General features: G+C 46.0%; 1 protein-coding gene across 6 annotated transcripts in view; it reads left to right on the forward strand.

The window, feature by feature from the left end:
* The first annotated feature begins 20,108 nt into the window (after positions 1 to 20,108).
* The window catches only part of Nrf1 (nuclear respiratory factor 1), a 61,456-nt gene continuing 59,885 nt past the window's right edge, over positions 20,109 to 21,679 (forward strand). For 3 of the 6 annotated variants that reach the window (XM_055608172.1, XM_055608169.1, XM_055608171.1), the window contains exons 1-2: positions 20,109 to 20,279; positions 21,097 to 21,327. In XM_055608172.1, the coding sequence (XP_055464147.1) occupies positions 21,105 to 21,327 (223 nt within the window). In that variant the 5' untranslated portion in view covers positions 20,109 to 20,279; positions 21,097 to 21,104. Of the gene's footprint in view, positions 20,280 to 21,093; positions 21,328 to 21,440; positions 21,477 to 21,679 lie in introns of all 6 variants that reach the window. The other 3 variants (XM_055608167.1, XM_055608170.1, XM_055608168.1) reach the window with 2 other exon arrangements.

Here is a 21,679-nt window from a genome sequence, read left to right on the forward strand (position 1 = left end):
GTGTAGTCTTCTTTTTCCTGACTTTTATTTTTAAAATTTTATTTTATTTTTATTAATTACAGTTTATTCACTTTGTATCCCAGCTGTAGCCCCCTTCCCTATTCCCTCCCAATCCCACCTTCCCTTCCTCTTCTCACATGCCCCTCCCCAAGTCCACTGATAGGGGAGGTCCTCCTCCCCTTCCCTCTGACCCTAGCCTATCAGGTCTCATCAGGATTGGCTGCGTTGTTTTCCTCTGTGGCCTGGCAAGGCTGCTCCCCCCTCAGGTGGAGCTGATCAAAGAGCCAGCCACTGGGTTCATGGCAGAGACAGTCCCTGTTCCCATTACTATGGAACCCACTTGGACACTGAACTGCCTTGGGCTACATCTGTGCAGGGGTTCTAGGTTATCTTCATGTATGGTCTTGGTTGGAGTATCAGTCTCAGAAAAGACCCCTGTGCCCAGATTTTTTGGTTCTGTTGCTCTCCTTGTAGAGCTCCTGTTCTTATCTCATTAAAATTGTTATTTTATATTTAATAGGTGTATGTGTACCTGTTTGGGTATGTGCATTCAAATGCTGGTGTCTGCAGATGCCAGAGGCATCAGTCAAATCCCCTAAATCACAGGTGGTTGTGAGCTGCCTGATGTTAGTACTGGGGCAGAACTTGGGTCTCCTACAAGAGCAGCGTGTCCTCTGCACTGCTGGGCCCTGGGCCCAGCCTCTTACCCTGTGTTCTGAATAAGAACTGTTTTCTGTAAAGTAGTCGTGAAACCTTGTGGCATAGAATTTTCTCTTGTCTTGTGTTCATTCTTGTTTAGAGGGGATCTTTTAAATTAAGTACACCGAGCAGTGAGAATAAGCATGGGTTCCCTTGCGCAGTGGCTGAGATGCCCCCAGCCCAGCTCCCGCACCCGAACCTGTCAGCTGCACTCCGAAGGCGAGCCTGTCTCCCTGCTCAGAATGCCTGCATCCTGGGCCCTGCCGCCCTCCAACATCTACGTGTCTATTTCAGAGAGCCTTCCTGCGGTGAGAGCCTTTCTGGAGGCCAGACTCCTTCGCAAGGCTGTGGCCCTGTCTTTCCTTTCCTCCCACCCCTCACACTGGAGTCGCACAGACCTCCTCATGCTCAGGGCGCAGGTCAGAAAACAAGTTGTGTACCTACTGTAAACCAGCGGCTTGTTCCTGTTTTCACGTTAGGTTTGCTTCCTTGTCCCTAAACTTAGAAAAATAATAATCTGCAGGGATATTTATACTTTCGGAATTCAAATTAATTCTAGGTAAAGTAGTGCAGTCCTGTAATCCCATCTCACCAGCCAGGAGCTGGGAAAGGAGAATTGTGAGTTTGAGGCTAGCCTAGGCTACGTAGCAAGACATGTCTGAAAATAAATGAATTTCGGTGGCTAGGGAGATGGCTGAGGGGTTAAAAGTGCTGATGCTCTTTCAGAGTGAGTCCATGTGGCAGCTCACAGCTCCACCAGCGATGGAGGAGGGCACCCTTTCTCCACATCCTCGCCAGCATGCGCTGTCACCTCGCCATTAAAAACAAGGACATCATGACATTTGCAGGCAAATGGATGGAACTAGGAAAGATCATCCTGAGTGAGGTAACCCAGACCCAGATATATACTTTTAATCATATAGTGGATTTTAGTCGTATAGAACAGTACAGACACACTACAGTGCACAGACCCCAAGAAGATAAGCCGGATGGGTATCTTAGGCTTCATGTGGGCCCACGTCAGTTGTCTGCTTTTTGATCACTTTTCCCTGGAGGGGACTGCGCTACCAGGCCACAGAGCAGGAAGAGGAACTCAGTCCTCATGAGAATGATGAGCTGGGGTATCTGGGTAGGGGGATCCCCTATTCTGAGGGAGGGAGGGAGGACGGGACTGAGAAGAGAGGAAGGAGGCCTATGATCAAGATGTAGGTTGAATTAATTAGTTTTTTTTGTTTTTTTTTTTTTTTTTTTTTTTTTTTTAAGGATTAAAAGGGGGACAGAAGGCCCAAAAAAAAAAAAAAAAAGTTTGTTACTGTTACATGTCTGGGTGTTTGGCCAGCCTGTGTTGTAGTACCCACAAAGTTCAGGAGAGGGCGTCAGCTTCGGACTGACGTTCAGATGATTGTGAGCTACCTTGTGGATTCTGAGACTCAAACCTGGGCCCTCTACAAGAGCAAGGAGGGACCTTAACCGCCGAGCGTCTCCAGCTCGTTCTTCTGTCCTGGAAACAGGCTCTCATTCTGTAGTTTGAGCTGGCGAGGGACGGTGAGCACACGGAGCTAGCCTAACTCTGCAAGCGAGTCTCTTGCCTCTCCAGAAGTGTTGGGGTTACACGTGTGTGTCATTGCACCCAGGAGGAGCACGAGAGCTTTCTCCTGCTGCTGATTGGAGGCTGCTGTGAGGTTTTGTGAGTTACATTTGTTCCTGTGCACGAGAGCCCTCGTTTTCAGATCCCAGCCCTCAAGGCAGCTGTGTCGCTGTGCAGCAGTCGCTGCGCCTGGGAGGAGCAGGACACTTGTTATACCGCCAAGGTGGGTGGCTGAGGGGTGGTTTCGGTGATCACGTCACCGTGCGCAGCTCTTAGCACAGGTTAGTTAAGCTCTCAGGAAAATCCAGCTTTTGGTTTTGGTATGTTAGTGATAGGACAGTACTGGCCAAGGAGCCCAGACAAGTAACAGTAAGCAGCCATGCTCCAGCGTGCTGGTCAGTGGGGCAGAGGGAGCACTTGGTTGGGAGGAATCAGCCTGCTGTTCTCTTTGATAAGTCAGAAAGCCACGGAGGGTGCAAATTGAATAAACATGAGACTCCTGTTCTTCCATTGCCTAGTTCCCAACTCTACCATCTAGAAACAGCCCCTCCCTTTTTGCTCACAGTTTTGGACATTTGATATTTTCATTATTTTGAAAGGTGCTTTTTATATTTATTTTTAAAAATATATTCATTTTGTGTGTGCGTGTATGTGCCATGACACATGTGGAGGCAGAGGACAATTTTATGGGTAATTTCTCTCCTTTTACCATATGGAATCCAAGCATTGAACTCAAGTCATCAGGTTTGGTGACCTTAATCACTGGGCTGTCTCACTGGCTCTTCTTTATAACTTTAAACAAAAGCTGTTTCATCCACTTGCTCACTGGAAATCATACTCAGGGTCTTACACAAGCTAGGGGAGTACGCTTCTACTGAGCTATAGCCTCATCCTTTGAGACTTGCTGTCACTGTAGCTCAGACTGCCCTTGAGGTCACTGTGTTGCTGGAGCTGGCTTGGAACTCGGAGATTTCCTGCGGCTATGTGTTGGGATTCTGCGTGCCCCGCTGAACCCAGCTAGCTTATATTTGCTATTGTTATTATTGTTTGGTGTTGGAGCTTCATTTAGGGCGTTCTGCTTGCTGGGCAAGCACCCTGCTCTTACACACCAGTCCACTTAGGGTGTTCTTAGCAACCAGATTTGGGCAGGACATCTTAACCTGCCTTTTTGGAACATGGAGTTATAGATGCTGTTATCCTTTCCTCTCTGAGGAGGGTAGTACCTCCCCCTTTTAGATACTATGTGGCCCAGGCTGCCCTTGAACTCTTGGGCTTAAGCAATCCTTCTGACAGAGCCTCCTCAGGAGCTGAGACAATGGGCACCTGACAGTACTTATCAGGACTAATAGGTGATACTTTAATTCTGTCCTCAACCCGCCATCCTTGCTTATCTTTTTATGTTTCTGTTCTACTGTGTGAACCTTCTGTGCTTACTTTAACTTCATGTTCAACACCCCATTGTGGACAGAATCTCTTGTATTATATGGCTGCAACACCTGTCATTTAAAAGCCTATGGTTTATAGCTGAAGCAGGAAATAGGTGGGCCTTGCCACAGGCAGAAGGGATTCTGGGACAGACCCAGGCGCTTGAGATTCAGCCAGCAAGATGTGAGGAAGTTAGACGGTGGATGCCTGGTGCCTGAGCTCAGGTCACCAGCCATGTGGCAGAATGTAAATTAATATAATGGTTAAGTTGTCAGCAACTAATCAGAGAAGAGCCTGCTATATGGTCTAGGTGTCTATAAATAATTATCTTGAATCTCATGAGTCGTTATTCTGGGAGCTAAGGGATGGGAGGAAAACCACTGAAACATAATTCTGTCCTATACTCTCCATAACTGTGTACGCAAAGTTGCAATGTCCTTCAAAAGCCAAGGAAATTATTGGGAATGTGCTTAAAACCTTACATTAGGGGGCTGGAGAGATAGCTCAGAGGTTAAGAACACTGGCTGGAGGTTGGGGATTTAGCTCAGTGGTAGAGCGCTTGCCTAGCAAGCGCAAGGCCCTGGGTTCGGTTCTCAGCTCTGGGGAAAAAAAAAAAAAAAGACAAAATAAGAACACTGGCTGTTCTTCCTAAAGGTCCCGAGTTCAATTCCCAGCAACCACATGGTGGCTCACAACCATCTATGGTAAGATCTGGTGTTCAGGCAGAATGTTGTATAAATAATAAATAAATCTTAAAAAAAAAACTTGTTAAAAAAAAAACAAACAAAAAAACCTTACATTAGTAAATAGTTTGTTTACTCATTTATTCAACAAGTATTGAGTTCAAGGAAAAAAAATATATATATTCTAATATAAATTATAATATAAATTATATATTGCTAATATGATATATATATTTATAGTAGCAAAGATATTTAGAATGGCAAAAAGTTGAAACTGCCTCATTATTGGGGATAGGAAAGATGCTGGCTCGTTCATGTCAACGTGACAATAGCTAGAGTCATTTGAAAGAAGGAACTCTCAATTGAGAGAAAATGCTTGCATAAGATCCAGCTGTAGAGTACTTTCTTACTGATGGGTGGGGCAGGCTCCACCCATTGTGGGTGGTGCTATCCCTGGGCTGGTGGACTCCCTCGGTGATGGAGTGCTAGCTAGAAGTGTAAGCTGAAATAAACCTTTCCCCAGCTTGCTTTGGTCATGGCATTTCATCACAACAATAGCAACCCTAACTAAGCCCAAATTGACACTAGGATTGTGGGGTATTGTGTGACACGCCTGACCATGTTGTTTTGGGGAGGATGGTGGAAGGACGTTGGAACTTTGTGCAAGAAAAGCCATTTGCTGTTCACTGCTTGGTGAGCTGTTTTGTGGGCTTGGAAGGTAAGAAGCTGAGGGCAATGCACACGATGGAGGCCTGGCTTGTGACGTTTCAGTGGGAAGTTTAAGAACTATCAGGGCCATTTGCTAGTTTGAATAAAGGTTCTGTGGTTCTGGTTATTTGGGGTGGGAGAATCAGCTGTGGATAACAAGATACCAGAACTAGTAAAGAGAGACTTCTGCTGGAGTGCCGGGCAACCGCTGCAGCTGAGAAATCAGCTTTAGACGGAACAGCGTCGGGGAGGTGAGGTCTTCTGGGAAGTGTTCTGAGAGTCAGCGCACACCAGCTGTGCTCCAGAGGCAGACAAACTTAGTATGACAGTCACCCGGGTGGAACCGGCTTTGAAGTCCTGAAGGGGTCATTGAGAAGAGCTGAGGCTTGGCACTGGGAGAGGCCAGGAGAGGCCTTTGGTGAAGGTGCAGCCTCAGTGGAAGCCGAGCTTCGCACCGTGAAGACAGCCTGTGGTGGCAGTGCGGCCTGGCTGCAGCAGAAGAGCCAGCGTTTTGGAGATGCTAATAGCATGGGATGACCACCAAGAACTGGCAGCCTTGGAGTGGAGCCTGCCAGAGCTTAGAAGGCGAGCTGTGTGTGCTGCAGAAGAAAGAAGCCAGAGAGTGATGGGACACCCTTGGAAGAGCCCGGGAGATCTTGGATGTTGAGTTATTTACACTTTTGGAGTTTTTTGTTTTGCTTTTAATTTGATTGTGACTGCGCTGTGGTTCTTCTTGAAGTAAGAAAGCGTTTACTTTGTTTTTTTTTTTTTTGTTTGTTTGTTTTTTGTTTTTTTTTTATAAGAGCCCACAGTTTTGAGACTTTGAATTTCAAAAGACATTGGATTTTAAAAGAGATAGGATACTTTAAAAAAGAGACAACTTTGAATTGTTTGAATTTGTAAAGTGTTTCAAGAGTTATTTATATTTTAATGGGAGACCTTGGGGTTGAATGAGAGAGTAAGGTTGTGGCTTCACAGTGATGTGTTTGTGTCTAGTTGACAAGAGGTCAGTTGTGCTGGATAGTTTTGGATCAGCTTGACAAAAGCTACAGTCCTCTGAAAGGAGGGAACCTCAGCTGAGGGGAAAGGCCTTCATAAGCTCCAGCTGTGGGGCAGTTACTTCACTGGTGATTGATGGGGGAGGCCCAGCCCATTGTGGGTAGCATTTGTGCCTGGGCTGGTGGTCCTGGCTCTATAATGAAGTAGGCTGAGCAATCCTCCATGGCCTCTGCATCAGCTCCCACCTCCAGGTTCCTGCCCTGCTGAAGGTTCCCTTCCTGACCGACTGTTTTTGAAACAGTGTCTCTGTGTAGCCCTGGCTGTCCTGGAACTCCATCTGTGTAGACCAGGCTGGCTTCGAATGTAGAAGTCCACTTGCCTCTGTCCCCACCACTGACCTGCTTATTCATTCTTTTATAAAAATTAAAGCTTAGTTGTTTGAAGTTTTTTTGTTTTTTTTTTTTTAACTGAACCGGGGCCCACTACAACAGCAGCAAAAGTTCTCTTAAGGGTGGAGCCAGCCGTCTTTCTGGCCCCTCCGGGGCCTTCTTATGGTGGATACGCCCAACTTTTTTCTGGTTGGTTTTGTTGCTGATGTTTTGTGCACCGCAGGCTGGCCTCAGTTCTGCTGCACTCAACAGTGACTTTGACCTCCTGGTCCTTCTGTCTTCATGTCTTAAGTCCTGGGATTATAGGGTTGTGCCACTAAGCTAGGCTTCACGAAAAGTTTTAGAATGATACCAAGCATGTACAAAGGCCTAGAGTTGGTCCCCAGCGTCCACTTCAGTAACTCACAACCACTTGTAACTCTGGATTTGAGTCTTTTTTCACACCTCCTAGGAACCATCTGTGTACACACACACACACAGAAAGTAAGAAAACTTTTAAGCAGTGCACAGTAAAGGCCAGGTAGTGCTGGCGTTGCACTTGGGAGGCAGAGGCAGGCAGATCTCTGTGAGCTGGAGGCCAGCCTGGTCTAGAGAACTAGTTCCAGGACAGCCAAGGCCACACAGAGAAGCACTGTCTTGAAAAAACAAACTTGAGAGAGAGACACTAAGAAAGGCTGGGAAAATGGCTCAGCAGTTAAGAGTCCTCTGCTCCTCCAGAGGACACAGCTTCATTTCCTAGCATCCACACGGTAGCTAGGTAGCTAAAGTCTCCAGCTCCGGGGGCTGACGCCTCCCTCTGCCCTCTGTGAGTGTCAGATGACAAGGTGTGCTTGCTTGCATGAGGCCAGATACGATGCGCACAAAGACGAGAGATGCAGACATTAGAGAAGAGACAAAAGACACTGCAGGGATACACAACAACCTGGCAGGAGGTGTTTTCAGGTGGCGATACAAGAGGCTTTTAGTATTTTGTTTTGTGTCTTCTTGGGCTGTGTGTAGGCTTTGACCCAGGACTTCGTGCTTTTTGTTTCTTAATGCCTGTGTTTTCTCAGTTTCTAAAAGAGCGTGTCATATCTATAAGAAAACATTGTTTGTGGGAGTTAAGAGTCACAAGTTTTCTCAGAATATGTATGCTAGAATGATCGTATGATGCCTGACAAGAATTCAGTACGTATTTGTTGAATGAATGAATGAATGAATGATTGAATTGCAAATATTCCTAGATAAATGCCATTGCCATTTGTAAATCTCCTTCCGTAATTTTTGTATGGTTTATGTACTTGCTCGTGTGTGTTTGTAGAAGCATGTAGCTACACAGGCACACACATATGCACTTGCACGTGAGTGTATGTGAGCACAAAGCTGACTTTGCGGGACTTCCTCCATTGTTCTCCACCTTGTTTTTAAGACAGCTCATCCACTGGACTAGGCTGACTGAGCTGACTGAGCTTCAGGGATTCAGCTCCACAACTCCACTCCTAAGACCCTATCCTCCTGGTCCTGGTGCTGGGGTCACAGTCACAGGTGCCGCCAAGCCTAGCTTGTCGTGGGTCCTGAGGCTCTGACCTCTGGCCTTAGTTCCTGAAGCAAGCACTGCACCAAGTGGGCCGTCTCGGTCCTAATTTGATGCAGGGAAAAAATCCTGAGCTCAGTTATATCAGAATATAAAATCATGTCAGTATCGTTGGGTCCCTACCTATAATCCCAGCACAGAGCTGCCGAGTCAGGAAGATCTGGAGTTCAAAGCTAGCCCTCTGCGTTCAAGGCTAGTTCATTTCATATAGTAAGACTCGGCTGCTGCTGCTGCTGCTGCCGCCGCCTCCCATTCCTTCTCTTCCTTCTCCTCTTCCTCCCCCCACACCTTTAATCTCGGCACCCAGGAAGCAGAGGCAGGTGAATTTCTGTGAGTTTGAGGCCAGAGCTACATAGTGAGATCCTGTCTCAAAAAACCAAAAAAGAGAAGAAAAAAAATCACTCATTGAACTGTTCTTCAGAAATTAGGAAGCAGCTTTCACAGAGTGTCGATTGTGTGGTGACAGGTCCAGAGAATTGAGGACTGCCACAGAAGCAGCCGGCCGCAGTGCTATTTCAGTGTGCAGGGTCTGAATAAAAGTGCCCTTTGTGCTGGTCTCAGACCGAGGGGCGTTGCTTGTGGCCATTTATGTTAGTTCTCCTTAATGGAAATTGAGGCAGCCTCTAATCCTCCTATCACATGACAGCTACTTATTTGATTTTTGGTAATTTGGGAGCAGCTGCAGACAAACAATTACTGTACAAAAAGAGCCAAGCAGCTGTATTCAGATCCAGCCACCAAATGGTTGGCTGAAAACACCAAGCGTCCCTTCCATACCTTTCTAAAACAGGTAGAGCTTCAGCAATTCACCTGATTTTTAAGTGTCTGTGTGTTTGGAAATGTGTCTTATTTTGCTTCTTTCCTTCCCTTCCTACTTCCACCCTCTCTTTCTCCTCCTCCACCCCTCCCCCTTGAGACAGGGTCTTACTGTGTATCCTAGCTGGCCTGGGACTCACTGTTTGCTGACCAGGGTGGAAGAGCGCAGGCAGCTGTACTGGGAGCCAGTCACCAAGTTTGGTCATAGCAAACCTTCCACAGCCTTTCTAAACTAGCTACAGATAGCTCTGGCAACTCGCTGCTTTTTAAGCACCTCTGCGTTTCTTTTCCTCCCCCGCCTCCTTTCCTCTCTCTTCCGAGAGAGGTCTTACTACAGAGCTCCAGCTGGCTGGCAGGCATAGCGTTCTACCTGGCTTCGCCTCCCAAGGGCTGGGATTGAAGGCCTGTGCTACCACAGTTGACAAGAGCACATTTTTCTAATTATTTTTGTCATTGTCACTGTTCCATTGACGGGACTGTGCCAGACTCTGGGTGTACTCTGTAGTGTGGTATGAGGGTGGCAGGTTGTTTGCCTTCTGACCGGTGTCAGCATTAGTTTTATTATTGTTGCATCATAAACTGCTGAAGAGTCTGGTGGGAAAGGCCTCAGAGGCCTGTGTGCCTGTCGTTCCAGACCCCCTGTGTCTGCTGTCTGGTGTCCATTGATGCCTCTGTGCCATGCCATGTGCTTTCTCAAGCTGTTGCCTCTGCCTGTGCTGTCCTGATTCTGGAGCCCAAAGACTGTCTCCTTCAAGATGCCGCTTATGCCCTGGCAACCCTATCCTCACAGCACTTCTTAGCCTTTGGCAATTTTTGCTAGCATGAGATTTGTTCCTTTTTTAAAACAGCAATGCCTACTTTTTTTTTTTTTTTTTTTTTTACTGATTTGGCCTTTCAATATACACTTTAATAAAAATTGTTATGGGGTGGGGAAATGGGTTAGCAGTTGGAGAGGGCTTGCTGGTCTTCCAGACAAGTGGTGTTTGGTTCCCAGTACCCACAACAGATACCTCACAACAACTTGTAGCTGTAGCTTCAGGGTTCTGATACCACAACTCTGACCTCTGTGGGCACCAGCACACACACATGCAAGCAAATCCACGTGTGCACACACACACAACGTAAAGCTATTTTAACTGAGGAGTTTAAGCATTTGTTTGTACAAAGTAGCACAAATAATTGGGTAGGTAGGATTTTTTTTTTTAAGATTTATGTATTTATTATGTAGACAGTGTTCTGCCTGCATGTATGCCTGCATGCCAGAAGAGGGCACCAGATCTCATTTTGATGGTTGTGAGCCACCATGTGGTTTTAAGGTCCTGAAATTCCCTGTGCATTCTTTACATTTTTTTCCTTTGGCTGTGGCACCATCTAGTGCTTCAACCTTGTAGCTATACAATCTTTAAATGTTCGGATTCTCATTCTCTAAAGCATTTTGGCAATCTTTCTCTCCTCCCCATTTCCCCTTCCTCTCTTGTTTCTTCCTTCCCTTGGGAAAGTGTCTGTATCTTTTATCCATCCTCCATAGGACCCAAGATTTAAAAAAAAGACCAAAGACCAAGCTTTGCTTTTTGATACAGGTCCTGTGTGGTCAAAACTCATGAAGTGATTTCTATGCATTATTACTTTGTAGTGTCTTTAAAAGGGAAGGTGTATAGTGTGGCTTCAGGCAGTTTCATACCTGCCTCTCTGTGTGGAATTCTGCATCATATGTGGGCCCTCACAGGGACTCCATCTGATCTTCTTCAGTTATGCATGCTGATGCTACGCTGTAGACAGCAGATGAGCTTGTCTGATGTGGTAGAGGGTCCGTCCAGACCCTGGAGCCTGTGCGTAAGTAGCAGTAGTAACGCCTCCGAGTTACCGCTGACCACCCCGCAGGCCGTGCTCACTGCCCACTGCTCATTTCCGGCAGATGCTGTAGACAGGCACATGCCAGCACACCCCTTCAAAGTTTTGTTCCCTCAGTTACCCCCTGGTGGAAAAGTATCACCTGGAAAGTTTCAGGCATAATTGATCCACAGCTTTTACTTTGCATATGACCTGAGCAGTGACTGGGTCATTCGTCCCCACCTCACCAGGTGTCATCCTGTACCAGCATGGGTGTGCCGTGCAGGCTGTCTTCCCGTAGCCACGTGCTAGCCCTCTTAGGCACCAAATCAGCTGGACAGCACCACAGTGTTTCTTTCTGGTAACTGTCATTTCCTCTATAGAAGTCCAAGAGTCTAACAGTGGTAGAGTAAGAGAGAGGGCGGAGGGGCCAAAGAAAAGCTTCCGGCAAGTGGGACATAACATTGATCGTAGGTGTGCATAGGAACAGATGGAATATATAGAGTATGGCACCCTCCACAGCTTCAGGGATCTGCTAATTCTCGGAGTGCGACACCCGAAGAGACGTGCAAGCTACTTCAGTGCACCAAGAGCTAGAATTACAGATGGTGGCAAGCCAGTATGTGGGTGAAGGGAATCGAACCTGGCTCCACTGCGAAAGCAGGAAGTGCTCTTAGCCACTGCACCAACTCTCTGGCCCTGTGCCACCTTTTCTTGCTTTATCAAACTTGAGCATTAGGAACTTCTCCCTGTGAGGATTACTTCACTAGTCCCTTCCTGCTTTTTTTTAAAAATGAACTATATTGTAATATCAACCCATTTCATCTGCAGCCTTCTTCTAGAAAAATGAGCTCCTATCTATTTTTTTCACCTCTCCACTCTTTCTTGCCTCTTTGTGTAAGCTTGACCTTTACTTTTACAGTATCATAACTTTTATATTCTGTTGGTGTCATTGGTTTTTGGTTGTGGTTTTTTGTTTGTTTGTTTTTTTGAGACAGGGTTTTCCTGGCTGTCCAGGAACTCCCTCCCTCTGTAGACCAGGCTGGCCTGGAACTCAAGAGATTCACCTGCCCTTGCCTCCTTTAGTGTTGAGATTAAAGGTGTGCACTGCCCAGATTCATTGGTTCTTTTTAAAAGTTATATTTATATTTTGTATGTGTGCATAGGCACACGCCATGACACAAACGTGGAAGTCAGAAGACAACTTGCAGAAGCCTGTTCTCTCGGTCCATTCTGTGGGCTCTGGGGATTGAGTTCAGGTTGCCAGGCTTGGGACAATATCTTTTTCCACTAAGCCATCCCACCAACTTAATTTTATTTCCAGCTTGTTCTATAATTGAAGTCTGGAAAGAAAAGCAATACAACATACATGAACATGGCTTTCTTTTTTTTTTTTTTTTTTTTTAATTTCAGAGCCATGTCTTATGGGAGGATAATTCCTTTTCTCGTAAATATCCCTTTTGAAGAGAGGCTCTTGGTAGACAGGTTCTTCTGTTCTGAAATTCCACTTGCACCCAGAATTTGAAAATACATTTAGCCTTGCTTCTAGTTTCACTCTGGCTTTTTCTTTCTTTTTTGTGTGTGTGATTGTTAATTTTTCTGCTGTGGTACAAGCTTGATCTGTTACTTAGTTTCCCATGAAGCAAATCTTATTGTTGACATTAGATTTTGTTGACTATTGAGTATGATTTCGAGTCTACTGATGAATTTTAGGTTCCAGATGTGTCCAGGGGTGTAACTTGAGTCTCTTCCCGTGGGCACATGCTTGGGTTGAGACTTTTAGACCCTTCCTGCTGATTATTGTTCTCTTTTGAAATGATAATGTTATTGATTAGACTAATGCTCTTTTATACTTTGTTATGCTTTGATTAGATTTCCTTGACTGATTTTCTCCTTTGATTTTTTTTTTTAAATACTTTTCCCTTAATCTTGTCCATTATGTGTGGATTAGGCTGAATTTAAACCCCTTAATTGACTCTTCCAAATTCCAGTAGCTCCCTAGGTGCTGTGTAGAGATCTTGTCACCAGGGTGCTGTGTGCTGAGACAGTCTGTATTCTCTGCTGCTGTCCTCTGTTTCTACCTTAGCAGAAACCCACAGTTTGGGTAATAGAGGGCTTATTTGTTTGTTTATATTTTGAGGTAGGGTTTCATTATACATACCAGTGATTTTCAAGCTTTCTAATGCTATGACCCCTTAACACAGTTCATGTTGTGATGACCCTAACCATAAAATTACTTTAATTACTACTTGGTAACTGTAATTTTGCTCGTTATGAATCCTAATGTAAGTATCTGATATGCAGATGGTCTTAGGAAGACGGTCTGTGGAAGGGTTGTTTGACCCCCAAAGGCTGAGACCCGCAGATCTAGGTCAAGCCGGCCTTAAACTTACTATGTGGCCCAGGCTGGTCTAGATCTCCATGCCTTAGCCTGCCCAGAGCAGCTGTTAGAGTTATTGCTCCATGTCCAGCAAAGATCCTCCCTTTAAAAAAAAGTGTCTGTGCATGGGCACACGCATATGAGTGTATGTGGTGAAGAAGCTAGAAGCATCAGATACCCTTGGAGCTGGATTCACAGGCTGAGAGCTGCCAACTTGAGTCCTGGGAACCAAGCTCTGAACTCTGGTGGAACAGTACATACCCGTAACCACCGAGCTATCTCGCCACTCCCCAGGATTAACTATTATTTTATTTTTATTTTTTTTTTCTGAGATAGGGTTTTTCTGTATAGCCTGGACTTGCTTTGTAGACCAGGCTGGCCTTGAACTCATAGAGATCCACCTGTCTCTGCCTCCCGAGCGCTGGGATTACAGGCGTGCGCCACCATGTCCGGCAGGAATAATTATTTTATTTTAAATTAGCTTTTCTGATTCATAAGACTCCAGTGTGCATTCCCCCTCACTCTCTTTCTCTCTCTTTCCCTCTCTGCCCTTTCCCTCCCTCCCCCCCCCATTTTGTACACTGTCACAGTTTTAGGTGTGCTCACTTTCTCACTTCGTGTCTAACAGAAACAATCTGGAAATGACTGGAATGAGCTAAGAAGACAGACTCAGAGGCTGTGCGGTTGGCATCACAACTGACAGTAAGCTCATGTGCTAGGTACTAGGGTGGAGCCTGTGTTGGTCATTTCGTTTAATCTTCACATCATCCTTTGGAGAACGTGTACTCTTTTCTTCTTCCTCTCATGTTAAAAACAGTGACAGTTATGACTTCGTGGTCAGTAACTTGTCGAGGGTTCTGAATATCTGGGTAAGAATCTACTATTTATTTATTATCACGGATACAGTGTTCTGCCTGCATGTATGCCTGCACCAAAGAGGGCACCAGATCTCATTATAGATGGCTTTAAGCCATGTGGCTGCTGGGAATTGAACCTAGGACCTTTGTAAGAATAGCCATTGCTCTTAACCTCTGAGCCATCTCAGCAGGCGGTCTGTGTTCTCTTTTAAATGCAGGTTATTTATATCTTTCCCCACCCAAAGAATCTGATTCTTAGAGGATAAAAGCTGAAGTGCTTTCCTAAAATTGACCTGGAGGGGAGAGGGCGTTGGAGAGTTGGCTCAGTTCTGCTCTTGCTGAGGACCTGGGTTCAATTTCCAGCAACCACATGGTGGCTCATGCTGTGCATAAATGCATCTCCAGGGCATCCAACACCATCTTCTGGCTTCCAAGGGCACCAGGCAGACATGTGGTACACACACACATTCAAGCAAGCAAAACACTGACACATGTGATATTAAATAAATCTTTTTTTTTTTTTTTTTCTTTTGAGACAGGAGCTCACTGTGTAGACCAGGCTGGCCTCGCAGAGATCTGCCTGCTTCTGCCTCCAAAGTGCTGAGATAAAGGGTGTGTTCTGCCACTCCTAGCCCAAAACAAATAAATCTTAAGATTGACTTAGGATGGACTGTTGCCTGCTTCATTTTTTCTCTGTGTTAAATAAACACGAAGTGGAGATCCGATCCAGCGATACGTGTTATTCATAACTGACTCAGATAGTATTTATGGTTTTGTGAAAACGCTGAAAGCAGTGCTTGTAAGTACTCCATTTCTGGTTCAGAGATGCTAGAACTGCCTCTTCCTCTGCTTTTTAGAGAAGCTGGCGGGTGAGATGGGGAGGGGGGGAAGAGAAGGGGCACCAGGCAGAAGTGATAAGCCTGTGAAGCAGACAGCCCTATTGATTGATGCTGCAAGCTGCATTCTGGAGCAAAGAATTGAAATCCATTATGCTGAGCCCAGCGTTCAAGTCCCTTGAAGAGCAGTTTAGATGCCCTCTAATCCCAAATCATTTGAAAACATTGCGGGGTACCCAGAATTCTAAAGTGCAGCTTGCTCAGACTACACAGTGAAATTAATGGAAAAATAACACTGTATTGGCGTCTTTCTCTTCTGTACTGTGTTTAATTGTGTGACTTGGTGTGTTGTGTTGTATTTAGATAAGTACCAACAAGAGGCCTAGGGTATATCTCTTGTATACTTCTGGAAAACTCACAACAAAGTTAGGAAAGAAAGCCTACCAGGCACTTCACTTTTTTCTTTCAAAATATATTGCAAGAACAGTATAAAAGAAGAATTTTATATAAATAATCACAGTCTTTGTGCATTGTTGTATGTTGCTGTTAAAATTTACTATCATTTAGTAATGCTGCTGTTAGTCCTAAACAGCTGTTTACCCAAATCACCACACAGAGACTGGGATTTATTTAGTTAACCCAGAGCACAATGCTGGGCAATAGCTGTTCCAAACCTCCAAGCCCATGGAGTTGCCTCACATTTAGATTTCCCACATTATCCTGGCTTTTAGTGATATGTTAGGACCAGTCCATGTCGCCACGTTGGTCCAAGATCTCTTGCCTTTGCTTTCCCAGCTCTCTCCTGCCCTTTTCTCCTCCTCTGCCTCCCACCTTTCTGTCCTCTGGCTCCTCCCTCTCTTCCTGCTTCCTTTTCATTGTTCAACCTTGTGGCTAGTTGCTTTATTTTGGATGTTTACACAAAGTTGAGACAGGTGATGCTTAGAATAAGTATCACAATACAATGTCCGGATTGAAACCGGAGAGTGAGGGGGAGAAATCAGCATTTGAATGAACAAGGGCAAGGTGTATACATTTCAGAAGAACATTATACCAACAGTGCGTAAAGGTATGAAGGTCATTTCTGCCTGTGTATGGTTGTCATTTCTTTTGGTAAACTCTAGATATGCAGTGCTGTATGTTGCGACAACAGCTTACATTGTGTTTGCGGCAGTGAGTGTGAGAGGTGATGTCAGCATACAAGCTGGACCTTCAGCAGCAGGTCAGAACTTCAGACACATGTCAGGTGGTGTTTATGTTTATTGGCATACTCAGTCCAGCAACTTTACCTTCATGAGCTTATTCTTTTTTTTTTTTTTTTTTCTGTCAGAAAGTCTTTTTTTTCTCCCTTAGTCTAGAAGTGGCAGAGAGCAGAGCTCACAACTGGCTAGATCACATGTGACTTAGCGCACAAGCCTCAGCCCCAGACTCTTTTTAGGCCTGCTTTCCACTGTGTAGCTCAAAGGCCAGAGAGCCAATCTGTGGTAGATCCAAAATGCTTTGATAAATACCTTTCTTCCTTCAGGGCTAGCCCTCCTCTCCCTGCGCTGCCACGGCCACCAGAAATGTTAAGAATTTATTTTAATAGTTCTCAACAATGTACCTTAAAGAAAAGATAAGGGCTTGGTTTTACTTTGCTGTGAGAGCACTCATTTATTCCTTTTTGGTTTTTTCGAGACAGGGTTTCTCTGCATAGTCCTGGCTTTCCTGTACTAACTCTATAGAGCTCTGGCCTGGAATTCACAGAGATCTACCTGCCTCTGCCGGGATTAAGGGTGTGTGCCACCACGCCCCGATATTCATTTATTCTTTATGCAGAGGAACTTACACTGGAGTGAGAGTTGCTTGTGTTTTAACTTTCACACTGTGGTAAAGGACACAACTAAATCTTGAGTGCACAGTGCAGCGGTGTTCAGCACATTCATGCTACTGTGTACCCAAATCTGCAGAACTCCCGACGGGGCTCTGCATCCGCAAGCACCGTCAGCCCCTGGCAGCTGCAGGTCTAGACTGTTCCAGTTGCTTTGTACAGATGGGCTCCAGGCCGGGAGGGGGCGCGCCATCCCCAGACCCCAGGGTGGAAGGAGAGCCCCACCCCTGGGCAGCCGTATCCACCCCTGGGCGGCCGTATCCCCTCCCCCATCGTTTATATACAGGCGTAAATAAAATAAAACCCAAGTGGACTCATACATTTGTCTTTGTGACCAGCATATTTTACTGAGCAAACTGTCTTCACATTTTACCCACATGTGTGTCCAAATTTCAAAAAACAAACAAAAAGTAGTTTCAAGTAGAACAGTTTCAAATGTACAGCAAAATTCAGTCCATGGTGGCAGGGTTTCCTGTCGGTCCTCTGCCCTCCCTTGTCAGCATCCTGGGCATGGCAGCGCATGGATGCCTGCCTGCTCACGAGTGTGTGCTGATTGGCATCGTTGTGGGAGTTTGCACAGGTCACAGTGGCACGCAGAGTGGTTTCGGGTCAGTGAGGATCCCCTGTGCCCTGCCGGCCCACCCTTTCCTTCCCAGCCCCTGAAAGTCAGCACGCCCCCTACTGTCTGCGGAAGTCGTACCGCCCTTCACCTCGTAATGTAAGTTATTTTGTGTCTTGGGAACTCAGCCCAACTCCCTCTTGACAGGGTCCTGCTGTAAAGCCCTGGCTCACCTGGAATTTGATGTGTAGACCAGGCTGGCAGCAGACTAAACTCAGAGGTGTGATGCCTTTGTCATCCCCGAAGTGCCAGGGTACAGGGTGCCGCCACACCTGCCTCTCTTTCCCTAGTGCTGAATCATACTGCTTTGTCTTTTTTGAGACAGGGTTTTTCTGCGTGGCCTTCTCTGTCAGCCATGCTGGCCCTGAACTAGAGGTCTGCCTGCCTCTGCCAAGTGCTGAGGGTAAAGGCGTGTCACAGCCCTTTTTTTTTTTTTTTTTTTTTTTTTTTGGTGCTGAATAATATTTCACATTGTACAGATGAACACAGCTCTTGTGTGCAGTCACTTTGTGGCTGCACCCAGGTCCCAGTAGTTGTAGATGAAGCTGCTGTCAATATTTGTGTGCAGGTCGTCGCATAGATGAAGATTGTTGGCTCCTTTGGCTAAATACGGAGGACTGTGATTATGGGATCATGGGTAAATGTGTTTGTTCAGTTTGTGAGAAACTGCGAGGCTGTCTTTGAAAGGGACTGCATCCGGCAGTGGGTGGGGTTCTGTAGCAAACCCCTAACAGCATCCACTGTTGCCATTTTGGGATGTTTTAAAGTGATTTCACTGCCTGTCCTGGGCCTGTCTTAGGTTCTTGACAGTGCATTGATAGTGCGTGGCCTTTCGGGGGGAGGAGCGAACACACGCCTATTCACTCCAGGTGGGACACTGCTCCAGACCGGAGACATGACTCGGCCAGGCCTGGCGCGGTGAGCCTGGCGCGGTGAGCCAGTTGAGTGTTTTGGGGCCACTCACGGGACTTTGCGACAGGCCAGGCTGCTGAAGGGTCACTGCGCCACCGAGCAGCCACCGAGCATGGGCGATGGCTTCATGAAAGCGCAGCCTGCGGGGGTCCTCAGCGCTTCCCGCGGCCCCTGAGCTCCTGGCGAGCTGGGAGCCTCTGGATCTTCTGGGCTCCTTGATCTTCTGGGCTCCTTGAGCTTCAGCAGTTGTGGCTTGGGAGCACCTTGACCCATACAAGAGGGAACGTTGAATCAGAGGAGATAGCTACCTGATATCTAATATGTTCAAAGAGCAAAGGCTTATTGTTTGTTTCTTTAACGTGTGACGGTCCTGTCTGCATGTGTGTTGTGTGCTACCCCCAGATGGCAAAAGAGAGTTACGTCTCTGGAGCTCTAGTCACGGAAGTCGGTAGCCCCCAACCACTTGGGGGTGACTAGAGCTGAAGCCTGGTCCTCTGGAAGAACAGCTCGTGCCATTCTTCAGCCCTGAACAATAGTTTTTATTTGAATAAGGCCTATGAATTTGAGGCTGGCCTGGTCTACGTACTAAGTTTCAGGCCAGACAGGGATAATCAGACCCTGTCTCAAAAAAATACAATGTTGAAGCAGTGGTGCAAGCCTGTAATCCCAGCACTCCGGGTGGTGGAGGCAGGCGGGCGCATCTCCAGCCTGGTCTATAGAGCAAGTCCAGGACAGCCAAGGCTACACAGAGAAACCCTGTCTCAGAAGATCAACCGTGTGTGTGTGTACACTGTTGAATCTACAGAGGCTAATTGTTTTTTGAGGCAGTCTCTCTATGTAGTCCCAGGACTTGCTGTGTAGACCAGGCTAGCCCCACACTCACAGAGCTCTGCCTGCCTCTGCCTCCTGAGTGCTGGGTTGATTGAGCGCAGCACCGCTCCCGGCTGGGCCTTGTCTTTCTGTCCATGGGCACGCATTAGCCCTTTATGTATTCAGGGCTTTGCGTGAGAGTTGTGTGGTTTTCTTCAGATATTTTCTGAGGGTGGAAATTCAAGGGATTATTGTACAACATGGTAGCTACAGATTAGGACGATGTGTCATACTATTGAAAATGCTAAGACTGAAGTTAAATGCTTTCATTCCCAAAATGGTGCCTGTGTGAGGTCATGTGTGCGGAAGTAGCTAGATTTTGCCATTCCGTGATGTGTGTATACTTTCAAATGTCATCTGTACATGATAAATACACAGTTTTATCTGACTATTTGAAATAAAAATAAGAATTGAAGAGTTCACAGTATCTCCTGATGGTTGCAGGCCGATGCTCCCTGACCCCAGCAGACACCCAAGACTGCTGAGCGCTAAGCTGAAAGCAAAGCCTGCTCACTCACCGTGGCCACCGTTTGTAGCTGCTTCCCTCCACCTTCGTGTAGCCTGTGCACATTTTGACTTAGACCCTGATAGTTCCCATTCAGGAGGCATTAATAGAAGTGAAATTATGTTTAATTCCAAGTTCTACCTGGCCATTGTAGAAATGTAAGCAAACGCTTGCTTATTTCTGTCTCCACCGTGTATTCACAACCTACTTGCTGTTGGGTCCAGGACTCTGCTTGATTACGTACATACGGACACTCATGCCATCCAAAAACATTTTTTTTTCCTTCCTAGAGACACACACTTCCTCTGCTTTCCCCTTCGCCCCCACTCCTCTCTCTTCCTCTCCCTTCTCCCTTCTCTTATTTTGTTGTCTCTGGTCTTATTGTGTAAGCTACGAGTTCCAATCTAATGTTGAAGAGAGGAGACATCCTTGTCCCGCTCCTGCTTTTAGTGGGAAAGCTTCTAGATTTCCACTGTAAGGGTGATGGCTATAGGCATTTTGAGAGCTGGTCTTTATCAAGTGGAGGAAATCCCCGCTATTGCTAATTTGCATTGTTTTCCTTTTTAAGGTGGAATGCTATGTGGTTCGTATGTATCACATTTTGCTTCCCATTCACCCGTTGATGGACACTTGGTAGCTTCCACCTTTTGGCTGTTGTGAAAACGCTGCTGTAAACATGGCTGTGCACATAGCTCTTTGAGACCCTGCTTTCAGTTTTTCTGGGTAAGTATCAGAAGTTGTCACCAGATCATATGGTAGTTCCACTTTAAAAACATTGTGGGAGCCAAGACTTAGAATTTCATAGTGAAGGATGTTCACTGCACTAATGTCTGTAACAACAAACATTTGGAAGCAGCTTTGCGTCATCAGCAGGCGGTTGGTTACATAAATTACATAAATTGCAGCACAGCTGTACAATGAAGTATTGTAGAGATACTTAAAAATGATGTGGTAGGTCAGGGTTTTAATATCTCTCAATAGATTGTAAAGTGAGAAGGACAAACAGGTGTCAATGTAATTGTGTTTACTTTTAAGTCTGTGTTCGTGTGCTCCGTCTTCCCCTCACAAACAATGAACTGGTGGAAGGAGGGAGCAGAGACTGTGTGACAGGAGAGCGGCCCCTGCCCCACGGTGCTGCTTTACCTCAGGGCTTACGAGAGCGCAGCTCTGAACACAGCAGAGTTCAAGTGCTGTTCTCCTTTATCTTTGAAATGCAAAAATAATCGTAACTTTCACTTACTAAGTATTTTTTTAATCACCATATCAAATGCTAGTTGCTGGGCTATTTTATATGGTTTTTTGTTACACATGTATCAAGGATATTTAGTATTATTGTAGTGAAATTTTATAAAAGTTTTTTCACATAAAATTAGTCTATTTTTTCGTCATTTTAATTTTTCACACCTTGGTCATATAATAATAAATAATAAAATCAGAGGTTTGTTAAAGTTTCTCTGCTCCTTAAAAAAACAACAGAATCCCCTTATTTTAAGCCTGGTGTTGCACTGTCCATTGACCCTCCTGCTCGTTTGCCTAGCAGTGATCTCCATGGAGGAGCACGGAGTGGCGCAGACTGAGCACATGGCTGCCATGGACGCCCACGCAGTGGCTCAGCAAGTGCAGCAGGTTCACGTGGCCACCTACACTGAGCACAGCATGCTGAGCGCTGACGAGGACTCCCCTTCCTCCCCCGAGGACACGTCCTACGACGACTCGGACATCCTCAACTCCACGGCAGCTGACGAGGTAACTGCCCACCTGGCTGCTGCAGGTAATGTTTGCGCTGGAAGCTCTCTTCTTACCTTAACTTGTGGATTCATGCCTATCGGAAGAGCCTGGGATTCAAGCACTCTCACGTTTCTTTTCATCATTTTTTTTTTTCAGTGCTGGGGATCAAACCCAGGGCCTCGCATATCCTAGGCAAGTACTCTACCACTGAGCTACATCCCAAGCCCTTCATCACAGTTTTTAAGCCTGCATCTCCAACTTTAGCCTGCTCTGTGAGAGTTGAGTTCCGGGTCACTTGTGCTAGTGTTACGGCATTGGTTCTCTTCCATTCTGACAGTCTTTTGGTTTTTTCCGGGGCGCTTGTTCTAGTCACGCTAGATGTCAGGGATGACATA

Source organism: Psammomys obesus, unplaced genomic scaffold (genome assembly GCF_907164565.1).
Source record: "Psammomys obesus unplaced genomic scaffold, mPsaObe1.curated_primary_1811, whole genome shotgun sequence".
NCBI classification, from domain to species: Eukaryota; Metazoa; Chordata; class Mammalia; order Rodentia; family Muridae; genus Psammomys; species Psammomys obesus.